Source organism: Spea bombifrons, chromosome 2 (genome assembly GCF_027358695.1).
Source record: "Spea bombifrons isolate aSpeBom1 chromosome 2, aSpeBom1.2.pri, whole genome shotgun sequence".
Lineage (NCBI taxonomy): Eukaryota > Metazoa > Chordata > Amphibia > Anura > Pelobatidae > Spea > Spea bombifrons.
In genome coordinates, this window is record NC_071088.1 from 91,417,297 (window position 1) to 91,439,100 (window position 21,804).

Genomic DNA, 21,804 nt, shown 5'->3' on the forward strand with positions numbered 1-21,804 from the left:
TTCTTCAGTAACCGATTCAGGATTCATTCCATTCCCCCTTTTTGTTCCCTGTGTTGGCGTCAAGGTTACATTGCCCCATAAATGTTTGTTTCTTCTCAGATATGAGCCCTATTGAGAAGATATATTCAATGATATAGCATCCTTTAAATAATATATTATCCGCTTGCACAGCACTTCTTACGGCACAGCAGGTTGTCAACAAGAACATATACTATTGAGAGAAACACCCACACTACTGTTCAAAAGTTTAGTCCATTAAATATCAAATGGATCAGAAATACAGTGCTGATGTTGTTAATGTTGTAAATGACTATTGTAGCTGAGTTTAATGGAATATTTTCATAGGCATACAGAGGCCCTTTATCACTCATCACTCCTGTGTTCCAATGGCACATTGTGTTGGCTAATCCAAGTTTAAGTCAAAAAGCCTAATTGATCGTTAGAAAACCCTTTTGGCAATAATGTTACACAGCTCGATACTTTTGTTGTTGTTTTAACAAAACGCACAAAGTCAGCAATGCCAAAACACAAAAAAGCAATATCTAACTGGTACGGATCTAAGGAAAATTAAGTGGTTTGCTGTTTGGTCCAAACACATACACAGCAGAGCAACAGAAACGATAACGATAGCCCAACAATTCTAACAGGGCCAAGACATAAGAAAAGGGGATAACAACAGACATTAGCTTCATGCTTCACTGCATACATTAGCAAAATACAGCAAAAAGGGAAAGCACTTGCGGGTTCGAACAGCTCTGTGAAAATATGGGGTTAAACTATGTAAGGGTTCACTCATATAGGAGGGGACAGACATGCGTGAATACACGGAGAACATTGACTGTGTCACACCTTATTGACGTCATTCTTCCCCACCCTCTGACATCATAGGACCATTTTAAAAGCACAGAAAATACCTATTTAGATTAACAAAAATATCTTGACCTTTACTAAAATACATATTGTGGTGGCAGCACCATGATATTTCTGAGGGAAAAACAAGCCTTCTGGCTTGTCTGGTGTCTGTAGATGAGTGTTTAATAATACTTCTACTACCCCTTAATTTTAGTGGAAGGGTTTCCCATCGCCTTTACCCACCATAACTGTTGTTATTGGTATTTCTCGTGCTACCCCAAGCCTCAAGTATTCAGCCAGTATCACAACCTCATGCTGATGAGTCCCATTAAAGACGAAACAGCTGTCCATGAGTGGTGATCTGGCTATTGCACCTCTTACCCGAGTTCTGAATAAAGGCTGTCCTGTACAGCGGGCAATTACTTTAAAGGGATCCACGTATAAAGTGGATATAGAGGCAAAAGGTGATAATTGTTGACCTTATTTGAATGCGCCTACCCAGAATCCCATGCGGTGGTGGCAGCACCATGAGATTTCTGAGGGAACAAACAAGCCTTCTGGCTTGTCCGGTGTCTGTAGATGAGTGTTTAATAATGCTTCTACTAGCCATATTATATTATATTATAATATATATATGTGTGTGTATAAATGTATGTATGTATATATATATATATATATATATATATACACACACATATATATATATACACACATATATATATACACACACACACATATATATATATACACACACACACACACACACACACACATTTTCTACCTTGGTTTTAACAAAAAATACTCCGCTCTGGGGCTTTGATCTATAATCACTCAGTTACTTTAATTCCAAATGTATTAAAGCCTAGAATTGAATACAATAATTTTGTACATGACAAATCCAAAAATCTAGAAAATATATTAAAAAAACAAAAAAATATTTGTCTATAAGAAAAATAAACACAGCTCTGCAACAGAAGCTCAAAAAATGAAGCATTTTAACGTTTCGTTTTACCTCATATGTTTAAAAGAATTTGAACGCTTAAGCAAAAGAGTCAATTTTCTATTGCACTGGGAGTCTTCCACTTTGTAGTCCGACACCTGCACCTAAACCACTGCAAAGTAAATTATATACACTACCGCTGAAACGTGTGGCCTCACTCAGAAATATTTGTTTTTGAAAGAAAAGCAAGTTTTGTCCATTAAAATAACATCAAATAGATCAGAAATACAGCATAGTTGTTAAAGTTATAAATGACTATTGTAGCAGAAACTGCTGACGTTTAAAGTATATATACATATATATATATACATATATATACACATATACACACACACACACGCACACTAAGCTACCATGTCATCATGAAATGATAATACAAGGTGTTCAAGGTGCAGAGTGGCATAAACTGCTCTTATCTGCTTTGTAATAATCGTTAAGGTCTGATCCTAAATGACGCATGTTTTGGCAAATAGGTGTAGAATAAGACAACTCAGGAAAAACTTCAATGATCGAGATCTTCTGGGGCCGATGTGCCTCTCTGCTCACTGCAAAAGCAATAGTAAGCAGGATATTAATAGGACGTCCCAAAGCACAGACTTTCATTTGTTTGTATGGTGAGATTTCCATGCGTTCATGTAACCAGAAGAGAGAAAATGCAAATTAGCTTTTCGGAAGCTGGGTATGCAAAACCGATAATAAAAATAAAAAGCCTGCAGACAAAGTGCAGTGAACTGTGTACTAACTGGCAGGGTCCAAAATACAAGCAACTTAATGGGAGCGGAAACCGCCTCTGCTAAACCAGACTTTACAAAAGCTATGGCTTGGTAATATTTATTATATCTACATATACATATACACACACACCTGTAATCTGCCATGCAAGCTCTATAGCAATTTTTTTGCACTTGGTCAGAGCAAATTCTGTGTGGCCGAAGGTGTTGCCCTTTAGGGATAGCCTTGCATCGCTAGGGATGGAGACTAGACCACCACAAGATTTATGATAAACCATTGTAGACGGTTGAGAGGTGCGAGAGAGACGTCTAAGGAACTTTTGTAAGCACAGCATTACGTTCACAACCCCCAAACCCGTTAAGCCATAGGCATAAAAATTATACAAAATTGTACACCTAATAGTATGCTCCCTGGTGCTGGGAAAGTCTGGAAAATCTATATAAATTAGGTATTTCTGAAATCAGGACACCTGAATTGATAAACTTGGCACTTTACCTAATTTTGTGAGGATTCAGAGGGAAAATGTAAAAAAAAAATTAGTTTATTTTTCTAATCTTTGCTAGTTTTTACTAAATTTCTCATTCTAAATTTTCAGCTAATCATCCAACTATGGTATCAAACGAAAGCTCTATCTCACCTTGAAAAAACAATATATAGTTTACATGGTTACACTATTCACAGGAAAAGAGAATCATCGCTAAACCGACATACCCCAAAAATGGCAGAATTGCTCTGGGCTTTGAGGTACCAAAAACCCCTGGGATTGAAGGGGCTAAAATAATAGCTTGGCTGGCCCTATATAAACACACAAATGTTGAACGTCAGCTAACCGACCGTATTACACAGCACGTGGGGTAAGGGTTCATCTCTGCTAGCAGGTGTATAGTGAAGTCGGTGAAACTCCATCTCTCCTTCAATCACTGGCCCCGGTGACTATACTTTAAAGCATAACACAAAGTCAAAGTGTAGTATTTGGATGCAAAATAGACTATTTCGGTACATCAAATGCAAAAAACTCTTACAGGATATGCGGTCAAACAGAAATTCAGACTTGATAATCGGTAAGTGACATACAAGTACACAAGTACACACACACACCTTGACATAGTGTAAAACACCCTAGGGATAGGATGTGAGCCAGGAGCAAAGGCTATTGCACGCCACTGTGCGTTACGCTTGTACGAGCAGAAAACACATTTGTTTATGTAAAAATAATAACGGTATTCGCCCACATTTCTCCCCTGGTGATTATCAGATGTACAGAGAAGCTTCATTCGTTGTAAGATGACAGTTACTTCTTCATTTAGTAATGTTAGGTTGTTTGCCCGATTGCAGCATGCAGGACCGGCATCGGTTTTCCCATCTGCTCGTTCTGCACGTAATTCTGACAGTCTATATGCTCGGGATGGGGAGATAAAGTTAAAGGGACACACCAGCCACCATATGCAATGTTATGATGTGGTTCCTTTGTGCAGTTCATTCTGCAAATTCTCATGAGATACATTTGTCCCTTTGCTAAACACCCTGCAGGAGATGCATTTGGCGAATCTAGAATATATATTGTCTGTATAGATTTCTATAGGAGCACTTTCCTGCCACCAATCGACAACTTAAAGCAGGCAATCAGTGGCAAGAAATGTCAGATCATTTTTTTTTGTACCTTAATAGGTATTCTTCTATAGTAGGGTTGTAGTGGACATTGGGTTGTAATGGACCTTTAAAGCAGCGTGGATGATGTTCTGCTATATCACTTACAGCCGTAGAACCCTATGATACATTAATACACAGCCATCATCCAGCTAATGCAAAATAGGAATGCTTGGGAGAGAAGTATTAAGCTGTGACTGAAGGGTTGTTATTATTATTATTAAGAAACACCTGTAGATACATGTTTGGATGTATTGATCAGTTTGCTAGTACTTAAGGACATCATTTAACAACCAAGCTTTTTGTCCATGGGGATTAACAATGGGCTTTTGCTAAATATACCTATCACTTGAAAATCCTTTCCATGACTTGCAAATTTTGTAAAAATATTTACAAAACATTCTGATTTACAACATCCCGACAGGCACTGTATGCTTACTTATACTTTGCGCCATGTTCATCTGTAGCCTGAAGACAAACAACTCAGATACAAACACTGTAGCCTCCGGTGTAACGACAAAAGCATATACCTGTACTCATGCGAGTCTGCACACGGTAATAATAGTACGAGTAACCGGAGTTCTAGCCTGGCGTCGCTCGCACACACACAGACACAGAGCAACCAAAGTATGTAAATCAATTTGCACATGTAAAAATGTTACAGTCAATAAAACCAGTTGTGTTTTCTCACGTTATCAGCAACATGTGTGGATACATACTAATATGAGCCGTGTATGGATGTATTTCTATAGATGACAAAAGGCGTTCTCTGTACAGGTAGAAAAATTAAATGCAATGTCTAAAAACCCTCCTGTTCTGAATTATACATGTGCAAAAGTTTCCATGTTGTTGGATTGGACATCTCTGTGTGCTGCTGACTCACCATTTACTTTTAATAGCTTGAAGCTAAAACAAAACGCAATGGTGAATGGACAAAGATCACGGCAAATTGTACAGTATTGTATTGCATTTGTTGTGTACCCATCTATTGATGTTATACGATGTTATGTTGACATGGCAGGTTTATTCCCCTGCTAAAATGGGTAATAGTTCCATTAAGTAACTCATGCGTCAGGGCGCCTGGTTTTGCAAGGGGGGGGGAATCAATGTACTTTCCATAAGAGAGGCCACCTGCCCAGCACCGACAATAGCCTCGGGCATATCGCGGATCCGAGCTCCCCTGGTCCCAGTACGCAGAGTACAGCGAGATGATGCCGTTACTGTGTTAGTGTGTGTAAGTATGTTACTGTGTGTGTGTGTGCTAGTACGTGTGAGTATATAAGTATGTTTGTTGAAAAAAAATAATAAAAACAAAACTTGCTTTTAGATATAAGCCATATTTGATAACTCTGTATTTTTACACCTACATATATACAACAGTAAAGCAAAATGTACGCTTGTTGCAATCACACAAATATAAAACAGAGAAGAACTTACTGTTCATGGAAATCCAGCATTGGTGGCTCAAACCGTATAGGTCTGCAGTTCCCTCTGTGTAAGGACACACTGTGGAAAAGAAGACACATCTGTAACACCACGAGTGACAAAACACCCATCCTGGGCGCAGCGCATTCAGCCACGGTGTGAGCGCATGTCTGCCTTAGAAATAAAGGTCCACAAGACTGCAGTGGTTTGTGCGTAAGAAAGGGGGAAGTCGACAAACTTGTTCAGTTGGTGCAGAACACTGAAACGCGGCAGCTACCAAACCTAACCACTTAGTAACACTGTTTATAGAAACCACTCGGCCATTGTTTCAAATCACACTGTGTATGGCTTACATCAATCAAAACACAAAACTATATTTTAAGCAAACAGGAGTGTGCATACACACATTCAAGTATACAATAACGTCACTTTAAAGTGACAATCGACACCCTCCCATACACATTATATATCACACACACACAGACATTTAATAACGCTAATTTTGTAAAAACATGTAATCTGTACACCTTTTGTTACTGGAGTTAGTAACTATAAGTTTGCAAAAGCGGGGTCCTCTTCTCCTTTTATACATTTGCCCCAAATTAGATACTGGGAATAAGCATATGGGAATGAATGCAATGGTTGTGTTTAAGTGGAAAACTCTTGAAAAGCAAACATTGCCCACCCAGCACTAAACAGTGCCATATGCAGTTGAATTGAGTACCATTGTTTCACATTGTCACTAGACCTACAGCTCTCCCCATTGTTGGTCCTTATGCGATATTATCCTGCTCATAAACGTCACTGAGCTCAGTAAACAGTTCCACTTTCGTTGGTCAAAGAGCTTACCGACAGGCAATGGGCCCTGCATGCTATTGTACTACACAAGACCATCTTACACGCATGCAACACACTTTGATAATGAATTACATATATAATTTTATATAGTGTTTATATAGTATGAAACGCTGCCACAGACCCCCCCCCCACAAAGAATACAGCAAGATGCCTAAATTACAATGGAGGTTCAAATAAATACAGCATTTTCTAGATTATGAAAATAAAAGACCTTGTCTTATAATGGAGGACATTTTCATTCAGACCTCAGATCTGCGGCTCTGCTGCACATCCAAATCATTGCAGCATTTTTGCGGTGATCGGTGGCAATGCGGCTTTCCTGCCCAGGAAAGAAGAAAAATATGGCCGCCGGATCATCAATCTCTTTGACAGCCAGTCCTAGCCATGGGTCTGTCAATAACACCCCCTAAGCCAGATGCAAGTATATTGAGGATTTGACAAGCGTAGGGGCTTGTCACAATCCATAGCCATACATCCCCCAAATTGGTGGGGGTGAATGGGGTGGGTTTATTCTGGCTGCCTTAAGAGTTAGGTATACCAGGATCAACCATTATTTTTTGAATTTATTCATGCGATTACAGTGACCTAAGGCAATAAGTGACAATTCAGTGCTCTGTGAACTCTCCATCGTAAATCCTCCCTCTCTTTTACAGACACACTTTGACCTTGTGTCAGAGAGGGAGAGGAGAGGCAGATACTGTGTCCCTGGAACTAAAGTAATAAGAAAATAAAGTAATAAAAACAATAAATCGTTTTTTTCATCTTGACATCATTTATTGCATTTTAAACAGTAATCAAAGTCTCAAAAATGGTCTATAAAAAAATAAAAAAAAAAGCCCTCTCTGCCCTTTAAAAGCCACTCTGCACATGGCTTTACTAACAAACATGTGTACGATCAGCTGGCAGACTGCAAATATGCTTATGAATGCGTGGCAGAAACTGGTTTTATAAAGGCTCGCTTTAGATTGGGTTTTTTCTTTCATTAAGATCCAAAGTTTCAGAGGCTGCCTGGTAATCGAGCAAAGACAGTAAATATGGAGAAAAAAAACAAAAAAAACAAACACCACACATAATAAAGTGACTGAAAAAATCTATTTGACTTATCGCATCCTGCTATCTCTACTGACTCCCCTAGAGGGCGCTACATATTTTCCCACCAGTTACATTATAGATTAAACATTCTGTCACAAACGAGATCTGGTTAAGCCTAAACTTTTGCGATTTACCTAAATTGCTGGACGGGATACACAAAACGTACCTGATTTTAGCAACAAGGAATGCATCAGTACAAATGTGTTCACTAGCAGTTTCACAAAAAGGTTGCATAATGAAATCTAAATAAATTATTTCCATCTTAGAACTGAAAAGATGCTAACCAAATGTTCTATGGATACTGCAGGAACGTTTATGTTGTGGGATACAGTCTGCAGGCTTAGATATGCATTAAAAAGTATGAGATGGTCTGCTCAAAAGTCAAAATTAACATCTATAAATCATACATTCTATCCTTTACAGTCACCATGCAACAATTCGAAAAAGGCACCAAAGACCATATCCCTTTGGCAGACTGGAACAGTGTTAGAATTGCAGATTTTGTTTAAATTTTTTTATTTTATTTATTTATTTATTTATCTGGCCTTGCCTAAAGCAAGCCTCTTTAATATGAAAATGGTTTTTCAAGTTCACAATATACAGTAATCAAACATTTTATTGATATCTAATTATCACATCAATGGAGCCAACGGCCAAAGCAAGAGAAGTCTGATTTATTTAAAATACAGACATATATACACACATATATTATAATTTCCAACCTAAAAAGAACTTTGAATGCATGCACCCTCTGCTCTGAAGTAAATAAGGTATTACATTACTTTCTTGGATTGCATAAATTTAGCGTCCGATTAGGGGCAGGGATTATTGCTGGAGTTGTCTGCATAATGGGATTGCATTATTTTTAGTGCACTTTAATGTACATTTAATCTAGTTCAGACTCGTGTCAGGGGGGACTGTAGTTTGTGTGTCCCTTCCTACCACAATATACAGGACTTGTACTCAGCACTTTGATGGCCTCAGCACTAAATTATCTTTTGACTGGTCTCCTGAAAGCCACACAATCTATTTCACAATGGAACGAAGATAAGCTCAGGCTAGAATGTGTTCACCGACTGCCGATATAATGGAATCAGCAGACTGGAAATTTCAGGTTGTTTCCAAATGCAAGAAATTGGACAAGGCTTCTAAAAATCACTGAATATTCTGATACGGAAAATCATTTAACTAGGCAGCTTCATTAAAGCAAACTGTCCCTTTCACATGTTGTATCATCACAACTTCATCTATTGAAGCCACCTACAGCCTGCTGATTGAAGTAATGGTTTTAGGAGAAATTTGGTTTAAAAACGGTAGAAATGTGTCATTTTCCTCCCCATTATGTAATTAGAACTGGACTTTCTACAACATGGCAGATCAGTGTAAATGAAGCCCGTGGACACTGAGCATTTTTAAAAGGACAGTCTAGCATCCACGATGGCTGAAGTGCCCCTTTAAGCAGTTTCAGTAATGTATTGTTTTGGCAGGACAATAAATCTGGGGAACATGCCAGCTTCTACATAGACTCTGGACTCTTCTTTCATTCTACAGATATGTCCTAATACTCAGAGAACCAAAACTAGATAAATCGGACACTTCCATAAACTTGAGTTGCTGAGGATTAGTTTACTATGCATATAACTGACCAAGGTCAGCACAAGCACTTTATGGTGATAATTTATTATACCGAGGGGCAGTTGCATGAGTGTATAAATGCCCACATCATTTCTCATGGGGAGTACAAGAGGTGATGTCACATTAATATTTTTGGGGTTTAAAAAAAAAAAAAATCCTTATGCTGTTAAATATAGTTCAAGAGTCAACATTCCATCTCTGTGCTTAAAGCTGACTAACCGGTAAGCTTGTGAAATGCACCATAACAGGAAAATAAAAGGATTATATTTCCAAATGCCTTTAAGTGACTATCATATCATGACGCTGGGACAGTCACTAGGTAAAAGGCCTTCTCTCCTATCCTAGGTTTAAAACATGGGCCATGGCACAATTAACAGGGTTCAAAGAGTGGAAACTCCAAAACACACTCCATTAATACTGTGAATCTAAGCTTCACTTGGACAATTAAAAGAGCACTTGTGTATCCCAGCATACATCATAGTGACCATTGCGGCTGCCAACATTATAATGAGCAGCCTGTAGGCCAGCCAATGTAGGATGCAGGCAGAGTCACCCACCGCCTGCACGGGTTCTTGTCCAAAACATGGTCCGGACATTCAGTCAAAGCCACACTGGAGGACACTGTGTGACTTCTGACCAGCGATATCATACATGTATTTACAGGCGGTTAAAAGGGCAACAGTAGAGACCAGAGTAGATATCTGAAGGACTAATAGCAGGATCAAGTAGGTAACAGGGGGCCTAGGACACAATGACGGAGAGCAGCTACTGTCAGAAGAGCTAGTCGCTAGCACAACTATGTATACGAGCATGCCTCCATGTCCGCTTGCTCATTATATATATATATATATATATATATATATATATATATATATATATATATATATATATATATACACACACACACACACACACACACACTTTGAATATATATATTCAAATGCCTGGGTGAATATCTGTATCTGCACGTATTCAGGGAGGTCAGTGCTAGTGGAATTAGTTTAGTGTGATACTGAGGTTAGTGTACCATAACCAATTTATTAATGAAAGATTTGTCGTCAATAAGGAATGCCAAAATAATTAAGTACGGACACAGTGCCTTGCTCAACGATAGCCTAAAGACAAACAGTGGATTAAGTTAGAAAAGGTGTTAATGTTGTTTACGTTAAAATAATGCGTCACAGAGTGTAACGTCTATAAACCACTGTAGCAGCTGGTAGAACGCCAAAATTGTTTACCTGTAACTCATGCACGTGGCAGCTAGAAAAATCCTACAAGTTCTCAGCTCCCTTGTCCACACGGTCATCTCTACCAAGCAATCGTCAGACCAAAATATACACAGAAAGCCAGTAACCCATTTATCCCTACTATTCTGCATCCTATATGCTCCAGATAACTCTGATATTTAATAACTCAAGAGTTCCAGAACTGTAACTGTAAACAATGTTCTATGTCGCACATGAGTATGTGCTTCTTGTTGCTGCTCTTGCATTCTGTAAATGAGAGCCGTTCTCATCTCTTGGCAATATTTCTATATGCTGTGGAAAGAAAAGTAAGTGAACTCTTTATTGTTCATAACATGTGATCTGACCTACATCTATTAGTCCCAAGTATTGACAAACATAATGCACTTATGCTAATGACACAGAAACAATGATAATCTTTAATGTCTTTATTGAACACACCCATTAAACATTCACAGCGCTGGTGGAAAAAGTAAATGAACCCTTGGATTTAATAACTGGTTCAAGATCCTCTGCCAGCAATAACGTCAAACAAGTGCTTCTGGTAGCTGCAGATCAGATCTGCACAACGTTCAGGAGGCATATTCCTATGAGGTCTGGCGTGAACTGCTCTCTGGGCCACTACAAAAGGCAGATTTTATTCTTTTGAAACCATTCTGTAGTAGATGTAGTGTAATGTTTAGGGTCAGTGTCCCTGCAATGGACTCCATGTTCAATGTTTTGCAGGTGGCAGACTCAAACAGAAAGGTTAACCAGTTCCAATGATTTCCTCAAGCCTTTAGCTGGCGCCCATTTCTAGGGAGCGGAGCCACAACACTGAACAGTTTGTCCAGCAGTTTGCAAACTCTTTAAGATTACTTTGGAATCCTTTCCAGCTTTATGTTAAAAAAATAATTATTGATTGTAGGCCTTTTGAGATTTCTTTTGTGTCAGGCATGGTTCACATCAGCAGATCCTGCTTGAGAATAGCAAACTCAAGGTTCACTTACTTTTTCTTGCTACTTGCTAGATTTGTTTGGGGGGGGTAATCAAAATACTATGTCTTCTATGACACCATACACACTTCTGTAAATGTGATCATTGATTTATGTTGCACTTAAAGCATCACAGTGTATTTCAAGTTCCATTTCTAAAATATCAGAGGTCAAAGAGCAGACCAGTTGCTTGGCAAGCTGAGACAGGCACAGATCCCAAAGAGAGTAGTCCAAAATGACCCGGCTACAGGAAATGTTTGATGCATCACAATGACTACAGGATAAAAATCTATTCAGGAAAACATTTGCTAGATCCTAAATAAAATCCTTCTTACACGCCGTTTTCTGTCATAACACAGTAGTAAAGCAACACAAATAATGTATAAACCAGGCTATAAATAGGTTTTCTTATCCTAAAGAAAACAAAAGAAATCTCTGATAAACCAGATGACTTCTCCATAACGTCAGTGTGGAAATATTTTAATAAAATACGAATGCCAAACAACCTGCAAATCTCCTTCAAAATCAACAAAACGAGCATAATAAAACACATCCATAGAAGGGTTAAACCAGCATTTATCCTGCAAATTCAGCATTTTTACAGATGTACAGCTCTTGTTTTAGAGTTTGAGTAAGACTTTTTATGGAACTTTCAAGAAAAAGATCCTCAAGTGTGATACCTCAGAGACACACCAGCAAAGGGCAGAAATTTCCACTCGTGACCCGCTATAAAAAAAATCAGAAACAGTTAGCAGATAAGAGACAAGAGCGCCAGTTGGCTAAACTTGATAGATTTCGACACAAGTAATATCACCACAGCATTGATACAAAAAGGATGATGTCAGAAAACTGCCTTTTTGGGCCAGTGCAAAGTCCATCATCACGGTGACCTGACATGTAGCATTAGCCAACTCATGTCTATTGAAGCCTAAACAGGCAATCCCCAGATAATGGTTAGCGGTTAGTGGTATGGGAACCATTGCTGTAAAACAATGTAACAAGGTTATTGCCGTTATAGCATTCTCTGCCAATTCAGAATATGCCATTTTAGAAAGCGAGAATTTTTTTTGGTAAAGCTACTATTAAAAATTAAGAGGTCAGGGTACCCACCGCAAGCCAGTTTACAATCTAGAGAACGTGTATGTAACAGTAATTTTTATCTGCTTACTGGCACGGCTTTGAACACTATCAATAAACACTACCTGCAATAAAACAAATGTCGCAGCATAAGCACTGACCACGATCCAAGCCCCTGTTCAGCATTTCTTTTCTTGGCGTCAAAGGATGGTACAAGCTGTGACTGGCAGACTGTCCACACATTTTGGCCAAATATATATCTGGACGATCGGAAAGCTCTCATGCATGTAGACGGCGTGTTTTATCAATCAGCTTGTGTCCAAGCTAATCGGTGAACAAAAAAAATAATCTGAGGAAAACCTGTCCAAAATGCGGTGTAAGTGCTCATTAACCCTATCCACAGCAAACACACTTCGGCGGTGTAGAAGGCGACAATGTAATAGGTTTCCAGACTGATTTTTTTTTTTAAGCTGAAACCAAGTCCAAAGCACAGTTCACGCCTGATGCCTTTTGTGTAAAAATAAATGTACCACATAAGCACACAGTAAGACACCATACCCGTAAGCCTGTGCATGTGTGTATGCGTTGTTGGCACTCAGGAAGGAGAGATATTATACAAATAAAAAAATGGATGAAACTCATCACAGTCAGCACCACTGAGTCATGCATGAAGCTACATGTGTTTTTACTATAGGCTCCACTGTTAAATAATGATGTTTTCTTACAGCTCAGACTGGCAATAAACTTGCTTTACATTTTCTCAATTTTTACTATTTACACAGCACCCCCCACACACACAGAAAAAAAAAGTTCTTAATATACATTAGCCATTAAGGTTTAAAAATATTAACAGCTGACACAAAGCTCTTCTCAGAGAAAATCTTATTATGATTTACATGTGCGCATCATTATCGTCTTATTTAATATCATCAGGGCTCTGGAGGCTTTCCTTAAAAAGAAACAAGTGTCATGTGTACAACACTGTGCAGATCTCTGGGTATCCCTGAACAGATCATCTTTCCCACTTAAAGCCGTGCTTTCAGAAGGCACATGAGGATGACACGCTCCAGAGCTCCAGGAGATGAAACCTGAAGAGTAAACAATCTCTATGCATTTGCTTTATTTACAACAAGCCCCCCCAAAAAACCAAGGACAAATATATGTCTCAAGAGAAGTGTTATTAGCACTTGTGGAATCAAATGCGTGAGGAAGGACTTTGCACTCTCTTGCTTTGCATATATTGACCAGCTAATAAATCAATCAAATGAAGAGTTTCTAAAGCTAGTTGGAGGAGATTCCGTAATTAGAGGAAAACTCCTTGCATAGTTTAAAAGTCATTTGCAGAGAATGGTGAGCAAACATACACAACTCGACCGCCCTTCTAGGGATAAAAATGTAACCTGGGGCACATGCCTTATAAACGCCTGTCAAGCTTAAGCACTGGGATTTGATTTCTAAATGTCAGTGGGTAGACTTTACGTTTTACAGCAGTATGGCGGGGCCACCCAGTCTTAAATGACTTTATCAGCTGTGGTTGAGAGCCGGGCAGTGATTCAGAGCAGCACACCTACCAAGGAATGCAGTTCGAGAGCCGTCACCTGAGCAAGACACTCCTCCGGAGGGGCGCTTCACTCACATCCCATCAGCGACAGCCACGTCACACACATACACACACACCCCTCTCCTGCTCTACACCACAGCCCTTCAGGCTGACAAAGATATTTCCATTAGAGAAGCGACACACCCAGGAGAACTTTGATTAGAGAAAACAAATCTGCCACATTGCAATATCGTGTATTACTCAAACTAAATAAATGGTTAACACCTGTCTTTTGTGGATACTAATCAACACAAAAACAATGTCTGCAGCTAAAGTTGACTTTCCACAACCGAAATACAAGTGCGTCCTAAGGTCAAGGGACGTATGCGAACTGATGACGAAGGTCAAAAAGATAGCAGACAATTCTGGTTACTTTATAACTTTTACTCCAAGAAGAGATTGCGTTCAAAATATTTCTTTACAGAAGCATTTCAAAATGGGCAGAAAAACAAGAAGAGGAAGTGTTTCTTAACACAAGATGAAAAGGGCTTGTCAAGCTAAGTATCTTACAACATTTATAATTAGAATGCCAATAACTAAACATTCAAATTGATTAAAAAAAAAAAAAACACACAAAACACATATGCACACAAACATAACCTAACAGTACCCTCTGAACATAATTCATACGCAACAGGTACATAGATATTTAGTGGTCTTGCAGGTTTAAGGTATTTTTTACAATATTTTAATATCCATTATATGTAAAAAAAACAAAACAAAAAAAACAAACGGAGAAGAGATCGTCAGAATAAGTTTGATTATAAGTTTGTGGCAGTAAAAAAAAAAAAAAAAAGGGTTAAAATTGTCTAGGCCGCCTAAAGGAAGAAGAGATAAGGACCTTGGGCTATAAATCGATGCAGCTCAAAGAGAGGCTATGAAGCTAGAGGCTCCACTCCCTTGTTGGCTTGAATATGCAACTGTGTTTTTATTAAAAACAATTCCAGGAATTCCACCAGGGAGGGACAAATTCATACGGCAAACAACTCACCTTTTCTGTTGATATGAGTTGAGGCCAATGGTTGTCTCAGTCTGGAAAGAAAACACAAGTGGCGGTTAGTCCTTCGGTACCCAAGCTACATAAAGACGTTAATCAATAACTAATGTTGTGAATAACTATTCATTACAAGCATACACACTGCATGCTTTGTAACTTTCAGATGTTTAAACAGTCCTGTAACGCCAAACCCAAGTGTATTACATGCAGATTGCCTGTGATTCCACATATAGAATCATATTAGAGGCGAGGTCCATATGCGTTCACAGCCCGAGAACGACAAAAAAGCCTAACAAACGTCGTGGACCGTTCCAAGTTACCATAAAAAGACATTTCACTGATGACCACCAAGAACAATTAGTTTATTGAAATGTACTTAATATATAAAGATTAGGACATGGAGTCACATGGCATTTGAGATGTCCCTTGTTGTAGTTAAGTTGCAAACAACCACAGTGTGAATGAATACTCAATGCATGTGTTGTATACATGTCAAATAGACAAGATGGCAGATAAGAACCATTCTTGATGTCAGGTCTTAAAAACAATCCTTGGTCTTGTCTTAGAGTCAGGATGGCTTCATGCCTATCCCATGAATGATTCAATTCTCTAACTGTATAAGCCTCTACTTCTCATAAAGTAATACATATTTTGTGATTTAGCCTGAGCAGAGATTGGATGTATTGGACCAGAACGGAGGCTGTGTTTTACTATCAATGCAGCTTGCTCACTGGCCTCATTTTTTTAAGGAGGCCATAAGCTCAAAAGAGCAGGAAGCCCTTGTCTGTATCAACAAGCCGTTAATGTGTTAAGTTTACGTTAATTTTTATTCTCCTCCTATTGAACTAGTGCTAGGCAACCTTGCGTAAAGTGAAATGCTTACAGAAACTGTGCATATCACAGGCAAATATATTAAGAAAGCTATACTTATACCAAGCATTGTTGGCATGAGTTCCTAAAGAAAAAAATAAAATAAAGTCAAATGGAATGGCCACTACCTTCTTCATTCTGTCACAGAACTCTATATAGAGAGGATTTGTACATTTAAAAAAAAAAAATAAAAAAAAATGAAAACTGCTATGCTTGCAAATACATAGACGAGGAGTTATTATTGCAGAGGTTTTGTGGAACCGCTGGTTCTTTTAATGTACTGTCACAGATAAGTCCTAGGGAGTATGGCCAGTATCGTATTCAAGTTACTATACAAACAATGAGTGCAATGACTCAGTTTTATTATTATTGCTATACATTTCCAAAGACAGACATTAAATGACATGATTGCTTACTAAGCTAACGCTGCCGGCTCATACGAAATAATCAAACTCCATTATACTCCTTTAATTATACACATTTTAAAAAGCAACATTAATGCTACAGTGACCCTGATTGTTAAAGAAAAATATTAACTCCAATAATAAGCTCGCATTATGATTGTCATTAGAACTTTAAGCTCTCGTAACGTTTAGAGTGCCATTGTGTAGCAATAATAAAGAGTTATTTAGGTCACAGTAGGATGCACTTTAAGGGGAAAAATTTAAGAGTAAGATGTATGGATTCCCCTGTCACCATTATATATATTCAAACAAAATGACTACGCTGCATTGGCCCTAAAACAATATCAATCAATATCACACAAGGCCCAATAAAACCAAACAAACAAAAAACCTATGGGGGTAGTCCAGAAACTATCGAAACATGACAATGATCCCTTAAAACACTTATGTAATTGTGTATTTAATTTATTTATTTTTATATATATATATATATATATATATATATATATATATATATATATATATATATATATATATATATATATATACACACACATACATACATACACATATATATATATACACATACATACATATATATATACATATACACACACAGAAATATACACCGACCAGCCATAACATGACCACCTGTGTAACATTCTGTGGGTCCCGGTTTTGCCAAAAAAAGCCCTGACCCGTCGAGGCATGGACTCCACTAGGCCTCTGAAGGTGAGCTGTGGTATCTGGCACCAAGATGTTAGCAGCAGATCCTATAAGTCCTGTATGTGGTGAGGTGGGGCCTCCATAGATGCATCCTGGTGCCATATGTTCTCCATATAAGTTATCAGTATTAGTCACCTTTCAGTGGTCGTAATGTTATGGCTGATCCGTGTGTATATCTATCTCATAATTACTATAATGAATTGATGCCAGCAAAATGACCAATAAATACATTTTAAATAAACCACTGGTATAAATTATATCTTTCCACCTGCATCTAATGACTAACAAAAATAGTTGGAAGGCATATGGGATTTCTACATAGGCTATTATCATGAATCAGGTGGTAACCTGACCAGATATCGTGTAATATGAATAAATAATTCACTGGTGAATGTAAAAACATTAAGACACTGCTTCCCCGCGGGACAGCCGAGCGCGTGCCTACGGTGGCTGCAACCCAACAAAACAATAGCCGGTAACGATACACCAAGTCCACCTCAGAAGGGACCAATTAATTTTGCTGGCATCAATTCATTACAATGATTGTTCTGCAGACGTCTGTAAATCTTTTTAAGGAATGTAGTTTATAAAAAGTCTTATTTGATTTATGATAGGGAGTTTCTGAGTTACCCCAATCATTTTCATTATTTTATATTAAAACAAAGTGTGCAATATTGCTTAACTAGAGCACATTAAACTGAATTTCATAATTTATTAGCAAACTACCTGTTGCTTACAGCGCTGAAGGTAGAGTAGCGAGGTGTGTCTCTTATTTATATTTAGAGGGTCAGCATGGTTGCTCAACCTCCATAAATTGCGATCTTGCTCAACTAGCATGTTATGTAAAGTTCGTTTATATAGTGTTCTGATTTGTAACATGCTTTCAGTATCAGTAGGTTAAAAGAAATCCATTACGTACACTGAGATACGCTGCTTCTACTTCACTTTTTTTTTTTTTTTTTTACATGCTGGTTTCAAAATATACGTGTAAGGACAAAGTAAGAGCAAAAAAGTCAAAGTCTACTATAGAACAATGATGCACCATGGCCTACTACAATTATCTTGATGAGATTGAACTGTGTCCTACTAACTGAAGGCTAATAAACACTATGGATAAAAAACTCTTCATTAAGCAAGCAGGAACACTCAGACACGTGTCTTGCGCACTTCATACAGATATGCTCTGGCTACACATTATACAGGGGAGCCAAGCTCTTCTGGGGTTGTCTTCTCATAATACATAGCAAAGCGAAGGAGCTAAAACTACATCTCTCCCGCAAACTGTTGTGTCAACGCTTTCTTTAGCGAACAGACGCAACCATGTCTTAAATTTCTCTTTATTGAGAGGGTGACATGCCAGGGCGTGGAGTTATACATGGGACTGAAACTATGATGGACGTCTACTTACAGCACAATGATGCGGCTGTACAACCTCACACAATGAAATGGAATGCATATGCACAAACACACTACTACAGGTGTAACGTGTTATGACTGTGTATGGCAGATATTTTTTTTATAGATTTGAATGTACTAAAATGACAGTTATAAATGCAGAAGTCACTATTTTAAGACGGTAAGAAAATACCAGAAACAAGAAAAGCCAGTTACAGGACACATCGGAGCGCTAGATTGGTTAACAACGATCTTAAGCATCTGTCTTGTAAAAGACCCATATACAGCAAAGTCTCAAGTAAATATGCAACAAAGAATGCATGGGCAGGTGGAATTCACAACAAAAAAAAGGAGCGCCAAAACATATTCACACCTTTCATGCAGACACGAGTCTTCTGCTGATGCTCTATTGCCGTAATGTTAATACTTGCTAGTCTTCTTCTTATGTTTTATTCATGCAGGCCGAACAGAGTCAGCAGCAACGTTCAGTGAAGTCATGCCATGGTTACACACACACACACACAGTGGATTTGGTCTGGCAACAGGAGGCAAGATCTTTCTTAAAAAACGATTTTTTACAGCTGAACTGCATACAATCAGGAGGAGCTGCAATGACCCCCTCTAAATAAATATCACATGTAGTAAAACAGTGAACACGCTGTCAGGTCCACATGACTAATGGGAGGACACGTGTTTTTTTTTTTTACAAGCATGTCATTTAGTTAAGAATGGAAGAGATACAAAAATCAGACATTTATTAGGGTTCAGCTTTAAAATGATACATGATAAAGCACAGAAAATAGTTGTTAAATTGAGCTATGTTTTAATAAAATCATTCAGAGGAGTGAGCAATGATACTTACCTCTGTGAAATCGAGTTATCAGAGATTTAAGTCATTGAACTATGTTCCACTATTCTAAATGACGGTATTGACGTATGGAGTCCAAGGGGTTTGAGGAACATGGGATCTCACTTAACCTTGGATCCATGAGGTATCGAAAGGCCAGACATATTTTGTTCCCACAAGATAACCGAACAGTCTGAGTTTAGACCGCATGTTTGATCAGGATATCAACACAAAATCACCCAAAAAATGTTACGTATGTCATGCCTGAATGTTTCCTACAATTGGTATCTTCATAGCTGCATATTTCAAACTAATCTTAGTTGAAAATTACAAAATTCTACGACAACTTTTTGCTGGTATGTGATAAGAAGAAACACTTTTGTATTGATCACAAATGTAGAACAGCACCAATTTTCCCCAAAGTAATAGTTAAATATGTATTTGAAATCTTGAAATTCCAGTTGGCTGTTTTACCTCCTAGCTGCACCAGACACATAATTACCACAAAACCAGTTTTGCCACAAGATTGTTGGAAGTCACCTTGCGTAGCACACAGGCCACTATTGCTTATGTGGAAAGCTACATTGTAACGTTGGACATAGTGTCACAGGGAGTTTGCATCTTCCTATAGATACATATAGCTATGTGTGCGTGTATATAGAAATGAGCTCAAATAGATGGGAATCTCCTGGTGGGCTTCACAAACCCACCAGGCATAAACTAGGAGATTCCCAACTGGTGGCACCACAAATAGCTGTAGCACAAGACAAAATGGGAAAACTAGTGATGTTTTTGGGAGGACTGGAGAGACAGGAATAAGTAACAGCTATTCGGAAAGACTGATCCCCCCCCCCCAAAGTACAGCATGGATCCATGCATCTTGGCACATACATGAAACGCTACATATTGTTAGACAGCCCTGGCCACGCCACAGCGTTACTTCCAATAACCAACAATGGCCGTTGAGTTAGAAAGGTAACTACTTTGTTATATTACCTCTAAAAGGCCTCCTTCATCAAAGCGAAGCACTTCAATGACATTGTCAGACTGGATGAATGCTGCAGGAAAAGAAAGAGAAAGGTTATCAGTCTCCTGATATTTTTTTTCCATATTAAAAATGTACCTTTCAAATAAACAGAAAATGTGACATTGTACAAGTAGCTGTTTTGTGAGTGTAGGGGCTGTTCCCTGTCACCAAAGAAAAAGTGTCCATATAGGACTGACAGATTTGGTTTCTTGACCGCTCTTTCAAATATAACACCTCACAGAGCGTAATGTTTACATGAAACTTTTTTTTAGTTTTATTAACATAAACATAGAGGAAAATGTATACATTATACAGCTTTTAGCAGTCGCAAGGATGTTTTTAGCCTGACAGTCTTGGACGTTCAGTCAGTTTCAAGTTTAGGAGGAATACAACTAGACCAATAGAAATGCATTTCAATCGATTCGTTAAGCAAAAACTTCCCTCACAGTCAACATTAGATGCAAGGAAGGTTCCTGTAATGTCCATCAACTTGTTGGTTGAAACTATATTTCTGTGTAGGGCGTTAAAAGTTGGTGTATGTACGTATGTGTAAGGTGTTAGAGTTGGCATGTGTATGTACGTATGTATGCATTGGTAAGTGTATGATATTAGAGAGGCTCTCTGTGTACGTATGCATAAGGTGCTAGAGTAAGCACACGTTTATCCATATATGCGTAAGTTTAAAGTTGCCCCTGACCATGATTTGCCTCATACCATAATTGATTCATAGTCTCAAGCACTAAAATTTCCATCCCCTACCATCATCCCAGCATTATTTCTCATCATGGCACCTTAGGAGTCACAGTGCTCCTATGACAACTAGGACCACTTTGGCCCAGTGGCCACACTAAAAGTGACAGATCAACATTAGTTGCGCTATGCCTGACCACATACACTAGGTGGGCCATAGAGTTATTAGCTATGACTTATGGGGCCAAACACTTATTTTTGGAAACGTGGCCATGGTTATGTTCATAAAATAAAAACTGCATACTGCATAACGTGGTACTTGAACATTATGTGCAGCTGCACCGGCTTGCCGCCCTCAACTTTTGTGGTTACGTCTGCCACTGTTACAGCATATTCTAAATATCTATTCTTCTGCAACCACAGAATTTCCTTCCTGAGACAGTATGTGTTTGCTGTAGCAAACACAAGCAAGGAGTATGATAGTCTGGCTGCAAACATGCTCTTCGAGGAGGGCTACTCCTGTACTACTCTGTACAGAGCAATCTTGTCAAGATTCTAAAAAGGAGTATATTAATTTGCGGATTCTGAAAATACCGTAGTTATATGCCATTACCGCCAAATGACACTAATCATGCAATCCTGCAGTTACACAATAAGCCAACAATTAGGTCAAATATTTACGAACATGAAAGCAGGAAAGAAACCGGCAGGC

At 38.4% G+C, this 21,804-nt stretch overlaps 1 protein-coding gene across 1 annotated transcript in view; it reads right to left on the bottom strand.

Moving 5' to 3' along the window:
- TMEM131 (transmembrane protein 131) overlaps positions 1–21,804 on the bottom strand; it is a 61,632-nt gene that overhangs the window by 28,740 nt on the left and 11,088 nt on the right. The window contains exons 2-4 of the mRNA XM_053455168.1: positions 20,372–20,433; positions 15,128–15,168; positions 5,669–5,737 (exon numbers count right to left, since the gene is read on the bottom strand). Of these exons, the coding sequence (XP_053311143.1) occupies positions 5,669–5,737; positions 15,128–15,168; positions 20,372–20,433 (172 nt within the window). The remainder of the gene's footprint in view (positions 1–5,668; positions 5,738–15,127; positions 15,169–20,371; positions 20,434–21,804) is intronic.